This window comes from Rosa chinensis, chromosome 6, assembly GCF_002994745.2.
Source record: "Rosa chinensis cultivar Old Blush chromosome 6, RchiOBHm-V2, whole genome shotgun sequence".
NCBI classification, from domain to species: domain Eukaryota; kingdom Viridiplantae; phylum Streptophyta; class Magnoliopsida; order Rosales; family Rosaceae; genus Rosa; species Rosa chinensis.
The window spans coordinates 57,005,535-57,019,772 of NC_037093.1; the positions used below are offsets into that span (position 1 = coordinate 57,005,535).

Genomic DNA, 14,238 nt, shown 5'->3' on the forward strand with positions numbered 1-14,238 from the left:
TGAAATTAGAGCATATGATGAGAAAAAATTTGGAATTGAAACTGATTGGTTAAAAGCCATGAAGCTTCCAAAATTCGAGCTTTTTAAAACTGATGCTCAGACACTCACTCTCTTCTCGTCAAAATCGAGCTTCAAGTCTCAAGAACCAATGTTGGTAAAGGCCCAGATTAGTTAGTGGGCTTTGTCTTTGGGCTTTTTTTGCCGTGGTTCAATTCCTGTGACCTACAACATGATCTGCGAAGCTGACTTATTTTTATTTTTTTGTGAGGAGGATGAGCTGGCAAGCTGAAGTCAACTACTGGCATTAGAAAAATAAGCTGACCATTAGGCCGACCTTCAAAACACATTTGGGCCTGGACAAACCAAATAACAACATTTTGGACATAATGAGACTGATGGTTGCATAGTTCTATATTGATACTAGGTTCCGCACCAAGGCTTTGTTTTAAGTATCAGAGATAAATTGAGGCTCAAATTACTCAAATATTACGTGTGGTGCTTCTGTGATCCAAATATTACGTGTGGACGGTGTGGTGCTTCTGTGAACCAAAAGTGATTCAGAATTGCTAAAGCACTGGACCTAAAGTTTAACGAACTTTTCTCCGAACCTTATAAGGAATAATTACTCAAATGATGTGCAATGTGAGGAGTCACATCCAAATCACCCAACATGATGTTTGTTACAAGAGCAATCATAGTAGGTACACTTCAAATTTGATCCTATTCTTGAACAACACCCCCCCCCCCCCCCAAATAAAAAAATCTCAGTACCTTTTGTCATTGCAAGTAGTAGAACATATTCCTATGAAGCATCATTATCTCAAAAAAAATTGAGGGGCCACAATTAAGGTGTTGGCACTAAATCACCATATGGTGTTGCCTCCCTCAAGGAATATCACATTGCCTCCTCTGTCCCAAATTTAAAACACAACTCATATGCCACAGTTGAAACTCAAGCAGGATCATACAAATTGGGTAGGTTCATTTCTATTGACCACCCTAGAATAAGTGTAGCAACGCCAACCCACCATGAGAAAATTAAAAAGGGATTGGTCCATTCAATTACTATATATCAACACAATCCACAAGAATTATTTGCATTTTTGAAGTTAAAATATATACAAACATCTTCTTCATAACTGGTGGGTTGGGTTGGGTTGATGTGGGGTTTTTGTGTACTCAACTTGAGAAACCTAATGAGTAGATCATTACCATGACATTTTCTTGTGGTGTCTCTACCACTCTCCTTTCAAATTTTATTGTTTGATTGAAAATGAGGTGTTTGATTACACATAACTATCACCATGACCATCCAGAGTTCCAGACTGGCTATATGAGCATTTCTCAGAAGTTAAGCAAAGAGGGCTTCTCCTTCGGCAACTGAAAAATGGTCCTTATCTAATCATTTATATTTTCTACTCCTATTCACAAACCCCTCTAATTGAAATTGTTCTTAAAGTATTAAGGGCCAATTATTTCCGTTCTTAAATTGTTTGACCAAATATTTTGTAATGAACCTAATGTACGGTGTGCTAAAAGACTAAAAAGATACAGCTATTGCTAAAAGCTAAATAAAAGAGGAAAACCATTTTGGGAAAGATAGGATTTGATCCCCTAATGTTAGGTAAACCGAAGTAGGCAAGTTGCAATACACACAGCCTACCTTGGTCCAAATGCGTCTCTCAAATGCTTGCAAATATACTTGTATTATCAAAGTTGGTGTCTCTAAACTCTTTATTAGCAATAGCAAATACTGATGAAGCCCTAGATGGTCCTTTGGTCCCATACATCTAATCCTAATTAAACTCATAATGGTCCCATGTCTTCAAAATGAGGCTGTATATGGAGGAATTATAATCAATATCCAAGTAGGTGAAAAACTATAATGCAGAAGGCCCAGAAGGGTATCCATACCAGCTTATATATATGTCTGAATGTCTGATAGCGACTAAGCTTGGGTCAATTGGACATGGACGTCCCATATCAACTTGGCACTTGAGTCCATTCCATATGGTATCACCTCGTCAACCATTTTCTTTCCGTTTGATGAACTTTCACCCTGAATCACTTAATTCATTCACCTCTTTCCATTCCGTACAAACAATACTTCAGTGTCTACTAGGCTACTATTTGGCTCCACCATCAACAGATTCCTCATTCCTCTGATGAAATTATATTTTTTGGGGAATAATATGCGAGGCTTGATTTTTAGATATAGGGTATTAGGGTTCATAATCTCTACAATAATACATAATACAAAATGGAGTTACTGGACGAAATGTAACAAAGTGTGACTAGAGTTACGGGTCCCTGACATTGTGTAACTATTAGTAGCAAAGCAATGTTAGACTTATTTTATTAATATGTAGTAAAACTATACAACTTCAACTTCAAAATGCTCGAATGTTTCTTTTAAAAAATATAAATAAGTGTTCGATGAAATGTGACAAACATTAAGATCACATATTGCGATAGTTTCTAAATTCGTCACAATCTATTTTCACCATGTTTCGATTACTTGTTTACTTTTATCTAACGGGGTAATAACGTATATTAGTGTTTGTGGATTATTTCAGACGGAAAATATGATAGTGAAAAACCAAAGAAAGGGAAAGGAGAAAATGAACGGGAAGTCGCCAAGGGACTGAAGGGAGTGTTCCCTAGAGTGGAACCTAATGTTGGGAATGATAAGGACTTTTGCTAGACCAAATTAATCGGCACTGCATTATCATCTTCCTTTCAAACTAGTTGTTATTGTTGTAGACACTACTTTACAATTCCATTATTCTTATCATAGAATTTAAGAGGGCACATTACACATGGCCCCTTTCCGTTCATTTTTCAAGTGTTAGGTGATGAAGCTTCTGAATTTACCATTTCTCATTTTCTCATCATAAATATTTCTCGTGCCATTCATGGAGTTTTAGTTGAATATAGACAGGCGTTGGCTTTAGCCTTACTTGATCGTATCACATTGTGCAAATCACGTTTTCTTGTCCGTTGAAACTTGGAGGTGCTAAGCACGTCCTCCCCTCACATTATTTGCTAGCTAGCTCAACTATTATTTCTCAATCTTTAACTTCAACGAATCCAGATCCACTTTCATCAACACGCTTCAATTATACCCTAATTTTCTATAATATCCTTCTCTAATTATCTAATTTCATTTCTCATTGAACTTGTGTATGTTTAGTTCAACCACTTAAAAGAATCAAACGTTAATGCCCTCTAGCTAGAAGAGTTTTTTTTTTAAATGTCGAAACTCATATTGTCCGTCTCTTCATTAAATACACAATTTTAACGAACTTAAAATATGCATGTTCAATCATTCGAATTCGTAAACTATTTGCATAAAGGAAATAGATCTTAGATATTTTTATGGTCTGAAGTGTCCAAACTTTGGACTGCTGTGTTTGTGCTGGTTATTTGCAGCCATGTTCCAAGATAATGCAATCAAAATACATGAATTATTATTTGTTCAAGCAGGAGGAAATCTATTATGAGTAAAAACTCTAAATGGTATCTGAATTATTGTGAAATGTACTTTTTGGTACCTACGAATTTTTTTTTACTCTAAATGGTACCTGAAGTATTACGCTGTTACCAAATATAGTATCTCCGTTAAAATCGCCTACGTAGCATGTATTTTTTGGTACATGTAATTTTTTTTACCCCAAATAGTACCTCAAGTATTGCTCCTTTACTATTTTTTTTCATTATAATATGAAATCCATTCATCGGAATAAGTGTTACAAATTGGTTGAAATAATAAAGTTTCAGTATAAAAAAATATAATATTTCATCAAGGTAACTACTTATTTTTAGCTAAAAATTTTATCAACAAAAAAAATTGGGGGCGATACTTGAGGTACAATATGGGGTAAAAAAAAAATTACAGGTACCAAAAAATAGATTTTGCTATAATTCGGATACCATTCAAAGTTTTTATTTAAAAAATACATGCCATATAGGCGACTTTAACGGAAAAATTAATTGAGGTAGAGGTACTATATTTGGTAACGTGCAATACTTCAAGTATCATTTGAGGTAAAAAAATATTTGTGTATACCAAAAAATACCTTTTGCAATAATTCAAGAATTATTTAGAGTTTTTACTTTTTACCCATCCATTATTGTGTCCAAACGAAGCCACCCTACAAGGAGTATAATACGGCTTGGAAAACCCTAAAGGGCTAAAGCAGCATAATTAGGAGGTCCGCCTACTTTTAGATCATTAATTTCTGTGGACAGTGCCACCATGATCGATCTTCTTGGCTGTGTTGGGACTTGGGTGGATGAAGCAATAATCACAGTAGTACTAGCAGAGGCACAACTGCACAAGATAAAAGTATATGATTATGGAGATATTGGAGTGGATATTGAAGATGGAAGGTGGAGTTGTCTCCCTCCAAACAGGCCTAATCCTCATGTTGTGGGTAATGACCGTGGCTTTTTCCCGACATTTGGCCGCACCATTATCATTTAACAAATCAATTAACCATGTCAAGGAAGCAACTCAGTCTTCTTAAGGAAGCTTATAATTGTTAACTAATTGTTATTGGATAGGGAAAAAAAAAAAAATAGATCCCAGTACTCTACCATAAACTGATAGAAGGCATTTCAAAAAAAAAAAAAAAAAAACTGATAAAAGGCAGTGGATCTTTTTGGAATTTAAGGAAAAAAAAAAAGAGTATTAGGGTATGTTATCCCCAACTCCCACTTTCTTGGAGGTAATTATGAAATCTGATCATGGCTCTAAATGTACCTATTTCCTCGTCTCTCTTGCCGCTTAGGAAGTTAACTTCATGAGTTTGGAATGGAGTTTTATGGTTAAATACCCTCGCAGGCTCTCAATTGTTGTCCAATTTTAGACTTTAATTGTAATGTGGACGGAATGTTAGAGAGAAAAGACTAGAGTGGAACATTAGTAAACGTTTCAAGTCCATAAAGGGTGTCTTGTGAAAAAAGATTCAATCATGTTCGTCTCATTTATTCAATCACAGAAAAACATTATAATGTTGAGAATATACAAATCCCACATGGGAAAAATGGAACCTTGCCTATGGGTTTATAAGGGTTTGGGCCACTCCATCCATTGTCAATTGGTTTTGAATGTGGACATCAGACTACTTTATCATGGTATCAGAGCGGGTTACCCACGTGTGCATGCCTCACGGCCACACGGGCTCCACGTCACCCAAAGTTGTCAATTTGTATGGCTTGAAAATTCGCCACACGTGCGGGAGCGTGTTGAGAATATATACATCCCACATGGGAAAAATGGGACCTTGCTTATGGATTTATAAGGGTTTGGGCCACTCCATCCATTGCCAATTGGTATGGCTTGAAAATTCGCCACACGTGCGGAGCGTGTTGAGAATATATACATCCCACATGGGAAAAATGGGACCTTGCTTATGGATTTATAAGGGTTTGGGCCACTCCATCCATTGCCAATTGGTTTTGGATCTGAACTCCAGATTACTTTATCATGATATCAGAGCGAGTTACCCACGTGTACATTCCTCATGGCCACACGGGTGATGCGTATGGCTTGAAAATTCGCCACACATGCGGGGGCGTGTTGAGAATATACACATTCCACATTGGAAAAATGGGACCTTGCCTTGAGAATATACACATTCCACATGGGAAAAATGGGACTTTTGCCTTGAGAATATACACATTCCACATGGGAAAAATGAGACTTTGCCTATGAGTTTATAAGGGTTTAGGCCACTCCATCCATTGCCAATTAGTTTTGGATGTGAACATCAGACTATTTTATCATATAATAGCAAATTAAGTTATATTCCGAAACATAGTAGAAACTTTATCTATTGTGAATTTATGAATAAAACGTTACGGGTAGTGATGAAAAGAAAGGGCGGTGAGTTTGTCGAGAGCCGAAATATAGTAGAAACTTTATCCATTATAAATTTCTAAATAAAGCGTTACGGGTAGTAATGAAATGAAATGACAGTGAGCTTGTCGAGGGCTTACTGGACAATCAAAATCAAATCCAGCAGCATCAGCATGCATGCAAGCTGGAAGTTGGAACTCGGAACTTGGAAGAAAATGATGATCGATATGAATAATGAAAGGCGGGGTGGAGCTTTGTCTGAAATACCCCGAACAACAGAGTACATTGCAATAAATAAATATGTCATTCATCTCCGTTCCCCAACAAATAGATTAACAACATTGAATTTGAAAAAGAATGAAAGCAGATGGATCGAGCAAAGCGTAGATATAGAGATCTCCATTGCAGACGAGATCTCTTGTCCGTACTGGTGCTGCTGCAACAAGTCACTGAGTCACTCACTCGATCTCTTCAAAGTAAAGGCTGGAGTTGAAAGAAAGATAGAAAAGAAATAACAACGTTTTCTTTTGTTTGTTTTGCTTTTTAAGCATGCAGCCACTCCCCCTACCTAGCTAAGCCCCCCCCATCTTAGCCCACTAGCTAATAACCTAACCTAACCTAGCCTTTAACCTCTCTCTCTCTCTCTCTCTCTCTGTGCCATGGTAGTACCACACCTCAGTTTTTGATAACAGTGCTAACTTCTTGTCAACGAAACTGTTAGAAGGAAAACCAGGCTAGTTGGCGAATGAAGAAGACTTCGATCCAAAATTCCAAATCACCTACATTCTGCATGTAGTATATGTTTCACCATTTTGTTACCTTTCGATCAAGTAATTGTATTTTCTACATTATGGTTGAATTCAACGGTGGTTGTCGTATCTTGATATCAGAATTCTGGTTCCGAAAATTTATAATTCAGTTATATGAGACTTTTACTTTTCTTACTTTGCAAGGTACAAGGCTAGATAGGGTTTACACTCATACCTCTGTATATTAGGGTCAAGTACAACTACAGACTGCAAAACTAAAGGGCATTTTCAGAAAATCTTCCCCAAGTCGATCCTAATATCGTCCTCTAATAACTTAAATTTTGGGTCCAATGATTAACAAATCAATAAACTATCCTCTATTTTTTGTTCCAGACCTATAAAACATAGAAGTTGAAAGTTATTGATTTTATACCTCATGTGGTCAACCCGACCGAATACAATAATGGTTCATAAATGAAAAAGGAAAAGGAATAGAAATGCTCCAATAACGTGTCATTTTGTTCAAACTATTATTAGAATGGTGTTACAAGAGGCCAAGTCCTTTACAGGCAGGACGGCTGACTTAGCATCACAATGTTTGGACCAAGCCAAATAAAACAAGTGTGTCACTGTGTGTGTGACACATATCTGGGTTGGCTTGCCGCTAGCCTTCTAATTTGCGCTTTACCAAGTCTTGATGCCTATTGCCCTATTTGTATCATTTTCAAAAAAAGAAGAAAGGTGGAGAGACAGATACCTAATCAATTATTTGGTCGTTCAATTTGTAGGCAGAATGTTGCAACCATTAGATCAAACTGCTGCTTGATTAGCAATTTTGGACATTACACTATTTTTCGCTATTTAAAGAGAAATAACATCACTAAAGAAAAATCTAAACACAAAAATCTCTCCTCAATATGAATAATATGTATTCATTTATGAAAAGCTAAAATTCAATATTAGTAAGAAACTTCACAATAGAATTTAAACGCATGAAGACTCCATTATTGTGAATTCATTCAATAACTTGTGCCAATCATCAATAACCGAAAATCCCTCCACAAGATGCTAGCAATTTCATTGATGATATTCATTTACTCAGAGCTCACGTGAACCACATGAAATGAGTTTCATGCCCCTTGAACACATAGTTGGCTCTGGACTCCCAACCATTCTGATACCCAAAGTACGTTTTTTGATAGTTGGGTCTAGGTTGTGTTAGGTTCCTATCTTTTGCAACCTTTCCTCAATAACAATGCATATAAAATTTGATTAAGACTTTCTATGCAACACTGTTGAATCTTACTACATTTACTATACATTGAACTACGGATTCAAGAAATCCAGGAAAAGGTCGATATGATTACCTCAACTGTTTGGTACATTAGGGTAATCTCTTGAACTTTGTAACCTATCAAGCTTGATCACTTGACTTTTCTATCGCCTATAGTAAAAAGTCACTAGTAATCACCCCGATCAATCTAACAATTTCACGCAATAAAGCTAATATAACGATTTTGGAATTAAGCTCGTAGTATAGAACATTCAAATTCAATAAAGAGGATTAGAGGAGAAGATCATGCAGATCACACCCATTCAAATCGGTCATCATCATCAAAGTGACCCCATGGTAGCAAATGCCAATGGCCCCGATCACTAACAGTGAAGCCACTGCTTTGGGTCTGAGCTATCAGACATTAGTTGGTCCCAAAAGGGCAGTGGTCAAAAAAGAGACGCAAAACTCTACCACTGTTTCGACTCTTCCCTCTCTCTTTCCCTCTCTGAACCAAAACTTTGACCTGTGATTCTGCTAAAGCACAGCTCGAGTCCCAATGCCCCAAACCCTAAATTCTACTGCTTCCATTCTATGTTTGATTTTGTTATGCAACTGTATATCCCCAATAATAATAACTGTGCTTTGGATTCATCTCATAGCTCTTAAATATAATAAAGTGCCCAGCGCCTGTTGGGTCAAAATGCCTCAATGGTCATTCACTGTCTTTCTTTGCCTCCCACTTCCCTCATTTGCTTTAGCAACTATTTCTTTCATCTGCTACTACTGCTCCACCCTCCTCTTGAAAACAAGTAACTATGAATGGTCTCTCTAGTTCTGGTTCCGAATTGAATTCCAAAGTGAAAACATAGATATGAAAATCCATTCATTTTCATTCAGAGGGAAACAGTAGTAAATAAAAAGGGGAAAAGGCAGTACACAAAGTAGGCAAAAACAAGAAACATCAGCGCATCTTTCTCTTGCTTTCTCTGCTTTTGATGCATCTCACCCTCTCTCTTGGGTCTTGAAGGACTTGAACAAAACAAACACCTACCTCTCTCTCCTCCTGCCCCAATGCCTCCCTTTCACTGCAAAAAGCAAAGCACTGACCCCATTTCTACTCCACATTGCCAACACCATTTTATATACAAACCTCTGGATTAAAGGAGCAAAGAGTAAGAGAGAGGGAGAAAGATGGGAGGAGAGAGATTCCTGTAGGGTCTCTCTGCTGATTCAAACATTTCTTTTTCCTTTTCTTGTTCAAAATATCACATAAAAATCCATTGAATTCCATAAGCTATCCAACCCTATTCTATAACCCTGTACACTTTTTGTTATTCCAAGTCTCCTCCCCCATTTTTTTTGAATCTTCTCTCTGGGAAACATATTCATCTGTTCCCTATACCTATCTTTCAAATCTTTCACATTCCTTGATACCACAAAAATTTCACCTAAAGGAAGAAATAAATTAATTAAAGAAAGAAAACCCAGAACCCCATAACTTAAACCTTTCCTCTCTACCTTGAAGAATGTACAAGCACCCACCCCCTGCCAAAACCAAACACCTTGGCTGTGTCTTCAAAATTCAGCCATAGGGATCCCCGAAGACGAACCACCACCGAGCTTTGGGGTTTCGCCACAGTTGCATTGGTTCAGTCTCTGAACCCCACTCAAGTCATGCTCCATCCCAACCACTCTGAGCTGGTCTTGAGCCTTCTTCTGGAAAGAGGATCATTTAATGAATCTTCTTAATGCAACAGCACTCGTTTCCACTTGCGATATGCCATTTTGCGACTACCTGTCTTCAATGAGAATTCTTCCAATGAAATCCCGGAACCTCTTTGAGTAAAGCTTGGGATCCACAGCTGATATTGAAGTTGACTACCTGTCTTCAATGAAAATTCTTCCAATGAAATCCCGGAACCTCTTTGAGTAAAGCTTGGGATCCACAGCTGATATTGAAGTCGGGTCGACTTGCAAGGATTTATATGCATGCTCTAACTTCTTGCTGATATCATAGTCTTGTAAAATGTCTATTATCCCGAAGTAAAGAACTACATCATAGATTTCACCGCTGCGTGAAGGGGTCAAATGACTGAACCCACCAGGGGTGTACTGATCGAAGTCACTCCTTCGAGCCATCCGCTCTGCCCTTGCAGGCATGTTGGCTCCTAGGCAGATCCGTGGCTTCCTGATAGAGAACATATGTTAACATCAATGCAAATCATATAATTCAACTGCCTAGAGATGTAAATCCGTTTCCCACTATATTAGAAAACAAAATGCAGGCTATTCTAAATCGACATTGCATCACATAACCACCTCAAGAAGAGAACAAATGCAAGAGCCTTGTAGTGCTATCCTATTTTCCAATTTGGGAGGCACTGAGATATTGGTAAAAAACTAGACCTGAATTTAAATAATTACCACGTACATGGTTTTAACTTTTAACTATTGCCAATGAAGCAGTAATGCCATTAGTGTTCAACTATGGTAATAGATTCCTCAGGACTTCAGTCACTAAATACAGATTAAATTGGGGTAATGGGGCAATTATTGGGATATCCTTCATGTGTCCCACAAACAACTATTGCCCAATGAATACCCCACAAAAAACCACCAAGGCGAACCTACCCCCAATTATTTCCAAGACATCCAAATCCATGGAAGAATGATTATCCCACCCATCAAATCCAGAATGACAATGCTCAACCACTTATGCTCTTTAAAAACTATAGTTAACCCCAGACCATGGAAACCTTTGGCTGTAAGCTCGGGAGAAAATATCAAGATATGAATTATTAAAACCATACCGGCCAGACAAAACTCGATCCATGTCTTGTAGCTCAGCTTCGAGAAACCGACACCCGCGCATAAACTTTTCATTCTGAAATGAATCCTTTTGGCCTGCAAGTGCCACAAGCATTTGAGTCAAACATTCAAACTGACCCATAACTAAGCTACAAACTCACTGATCCAGGGAAGACATGGTCAATTACCAGAGCGCAAGAGAAAAGGTGACAGCGCCATTTTGTCATACGTATTGCCATCATAAAAATGAAGACCAACCAAAAGACTATAATCCATGATTCTCTCTGCTTCCAAAAATTCACAATCCAGATCAATTTGCCTGCCAATGTTTCAACGCAGTTAGTATCAAGCCAATAACAAAGAACAAGAAGCAACTAAGTACAAGTCAGTTAGTGGAATGGAACTTACTTCATAAGCTCCTGGTACCATTTTCCTTGTAGTCGAAACACAAAATTAAGATCAAGGTCCTTCAGGGTTGTAATTTCATCAATCTCCCCCTCAGGCTTATCAGTTGTTCTACCATGGGAAGATCCTTTCAAGTCAAATCGTCTATGTATTCTATACTCCGAGCAGAACAAATTGCCCATCACTATAAACCTTGTCTGATTTTCAGTCAAATAACAACTAGTTAGGTATCCCATCGCTGAAGAAGGGGATTAATACAAAATTATGCAAAATTAGTCCCCACAACACATACCTTCTGGCCCCCAACAGGTTTGACACAATGCACCCCGTAGAATTTAGTGACAAGAGAATTTTCATACCGAGACATATGTCTATAATAACTTGGAAGCATCCTTATTAGCACCTGCAAACAAAATAGAATCCATCAGGTCAATTTCAGAAGTCGTCACCTTCCACCTGTTGCCTAATAGGGAGCATAGAGTGGAATTTAAGAAACAAACAAACTGCAAAGCACAAATTGTTCAACACAAATGTTCTTTTGTTGCCAGAAATGTAAAAGTCAGGAAGATAGAAGTAAACAGGTAGCAACTAACCTTGACTTCTGATTTTTTGACAGTCTTAATCATGAATCTATCATCCTGAGTCAGGTAAAAGAAGCTGCCGCTTTTCCCTGGAGAAGAAAGCTCCCTAAGAGCATCATTTCCACAAATAGCCAGCATATAATCTGCAGGGTCTACTTGGAATAACTCCCTCAAACGCCTGAAATACCCAAAGAGAATTAGTAACAGAAACTGATGCAAGAGTAACAAGACTCACAGCAACAGAAGAAACAAACACTTGCGGTATAACTCAGCACCCTAAAATGTAGTGCTCTTTACTTCAGTATTCGATTAAATTAACCTCTCCGATAAGAGATGATCGCCCAACAATAACTAACTGAAATCCATCTGAATAAGCTAGAGGCTAAAAAGCTCAACACACACCTGAACACCATAGGACAGTAGTCCTTCCACCTGAACTCAAACGATTGATGAGGCGGCGTTTTGCTGGATCCCTCCGGCGGAAACCTGGTCCAGAACTTCTCCTTCGGATCGAAATCACTGGATTTAAGGTCCCGCACTATGGAAGCATGCTTCCCAATAGAGTACCTGAACTCAAAAAGGCACCCAATCAAACACTAAGCTACAAACAAAACTCACAAACAAAAAGCACCCAGTAGAATTCGCAAACTACCTTATACCCAATTGAAGATTGAGCATCAAATCGTAGTTCTTATGCCCTTTGGAAATGGGCTGGCCAGGTTTCTTGGGCTCGCCGGAAAAGCAACAGGGATTCCTCTTGAACTGCATAAACGAGTCCCGATCGAACGCCGTGCCGTTGCGGTAGAACATAGAAGCCTCCACATTATCAATAATATCACAAGTAATATCCCCAGCCTCACCGTCGCTCTCCCAAATACAAATCCTCGGAAACGACCTCTCCGCCAGGCTCCCTCTAGCTCCGTCCACCGACGACCGTTTCCTCATCGTTATCGTCAAATTCTCCGCCGCGAAAGGCCCAATGTTGTCGAAGTTCTGCTCCTTGCCGCCGTTGGCGGGGTAAAACGTGCCGTTAAGCTGCTGTATCTTCAAATCCTTGTTCCAGCAACCGACGTAGCAGCTGCCGTCAGGCCAGGTGAATATTCCGTTGCCTTTGGGGACTCCATTTTCCCACTGGCCGTCGTACTTGTTCCCATTGGCCCAAATCAAAACGCCCCGACCCGAAATGACTCCGGCCTTCCACTCGCCGACGTACTCGTTGCCGTTCTGCCACACGTACCTCCCCTGGCCGTCCTGGAGGTTCCTCTTCCACGATCCCTCGTAGAAATCGCCGTTGGCGTAGCGCTTCTGGCCCATCCCGTGCTTCCGATCCGCCGACCACGTCCCCCGGTACGTGTCGCCGTCGGATCCGATAAACGTCCCGTACCCTTCCATCCGACCCGACTTGAATTCGCCCTCGTAAGTCGCGCCCGACGGCCACGAGAATTTCCCTTTCCCGGAGGCCTTGCCCTTCCGCCACTCCCCCTCGTACATGCACCCGTCCGTCCACAGATACTTACCGGATCCGTTCGGGACCGAGCCGGCGAAGCTCCCGATGTAGAGATCCCCGTTCGGCAGAAACCTCTCGATGCTCGGCACCGCCACCTCCGTGCTAGTCGTCGTCGTCGTCGTCGTCGGAGTGACGCGGCGAGTCCCCGCCTGAGATCGGCTCCGGCCAATGGAGAGCGCCGGGGCGGCAACCACGAGCTGCGGAGGCGCGTCCTCGTCCTCTGACCTCTTCTTCTTGGCACACAACACGACGTCGCTTGGGGATTCACACAACAGTGCTTCACGCATTTTTGCCTTCACATATATACACACGCACCGACACTACCTTGTTACTCACACTGACGTAAACACCTCCTGGAGTCGAAGCTCAGCGAAACCGAGACTGCATTTAGAAAGAGTCGGCCGGAAAATGGAATCCGGCGAGCATTAGTGAGAGAGAGAATGGAATGAGTGAAATGGGTATTTCTTTTTCTTTTTGTTCTTGTGGCTACCCTCTTTGTCTTTGTCTTTGCTCTTTAGTGCTTTGTGTTTGGGAAAATAGGTGGGAATCCACAAACCAACACAAGGCGCACAGCACAGCTTAGAGAGAGAGAGACAGTCAGTCCAGTCCAGAGAGAGAGAGAGAGAGAGATTACAACCAAATTTTTAAATTTTTTTCCAAATATTAGAGACCCGAAAAATGAAAAAAAAAAAAAAGCTGAAGAGGGAGTGGGTATTGATTGAGCCGGCTTTTTCCTTGGGAAACGGTGCTGGGCATTGGCGAGAAATTATACCATTGGTCCATTACCACACCGCCAGCTCAGCCGGTTCGGTTCTGAAATGACGATATTGCCCCCGGTTCGGCTTTCCCACCTGCCTCTGTTGGTTCGCCGTTTCGTCCTGACGTGACGGAATGGCCTAGGAATAGAGAGGGGGGGGGAGCAACCAAAGCTGATGACAGACGTAGGGGTAGGATTCGTAATTTTGTACAAATTCTGGATCGTCCTTGTCTTTTCCAAGGATTCGGGTCGCGAGATTACGATTCCGCTCTCCGTTGTTCGTTTTATTACG

General features: G+C 40.0%; 1 protein-coding gene and 1 non-coding gene across 2 annotated transcripts; one reads left to right on the plus strand and one right to left on the minus strand.

The window, feature by feature from the left end:
• Positions 1–8: 8 nt before the first annotated feature.
• LOC112174963 lies at positions 9–99 on the plus strand. Its single transcript, XR_002926269.1, has one exon. It is a non-coding gene; the product is annotated as a small nucleolar RNA SNORD36 (small nucleolar RNA).
• An 8,649-nt stretch (positions 100–8,748) lies between these two features.
• Positions 8,749–13,798, minus strand: LOC112170364 (phosphatidylinositol 4-phosphate 5-kinase 1). The gene is made up of 8 exons (XM_040508138.1): positions 12,335–13,798; positions 12,085–12,249; positions 11,695–11,860; positions 11,394–11,504; positions 11,105–11,298; positions 10,885–11,015; positions 10,699–10,792; positions 8,749–10,076 (listed from the first exon to the last, which is right to left on the minus strand). The coding sequence occupies exons 1-8, from the start codon at positions 13,474–13,476 to the stop codon at positions 9,767–9,769; spliced, it is 2,313 nt and encodes a 770-aa protein (XP_040364072.1). The 5' UTR covers positions 13,477–13,798; the 3' UTR covers positions 8,749–9,766.
• Positions 13,799–14,238: the final 440 nt, after the last annotated feature.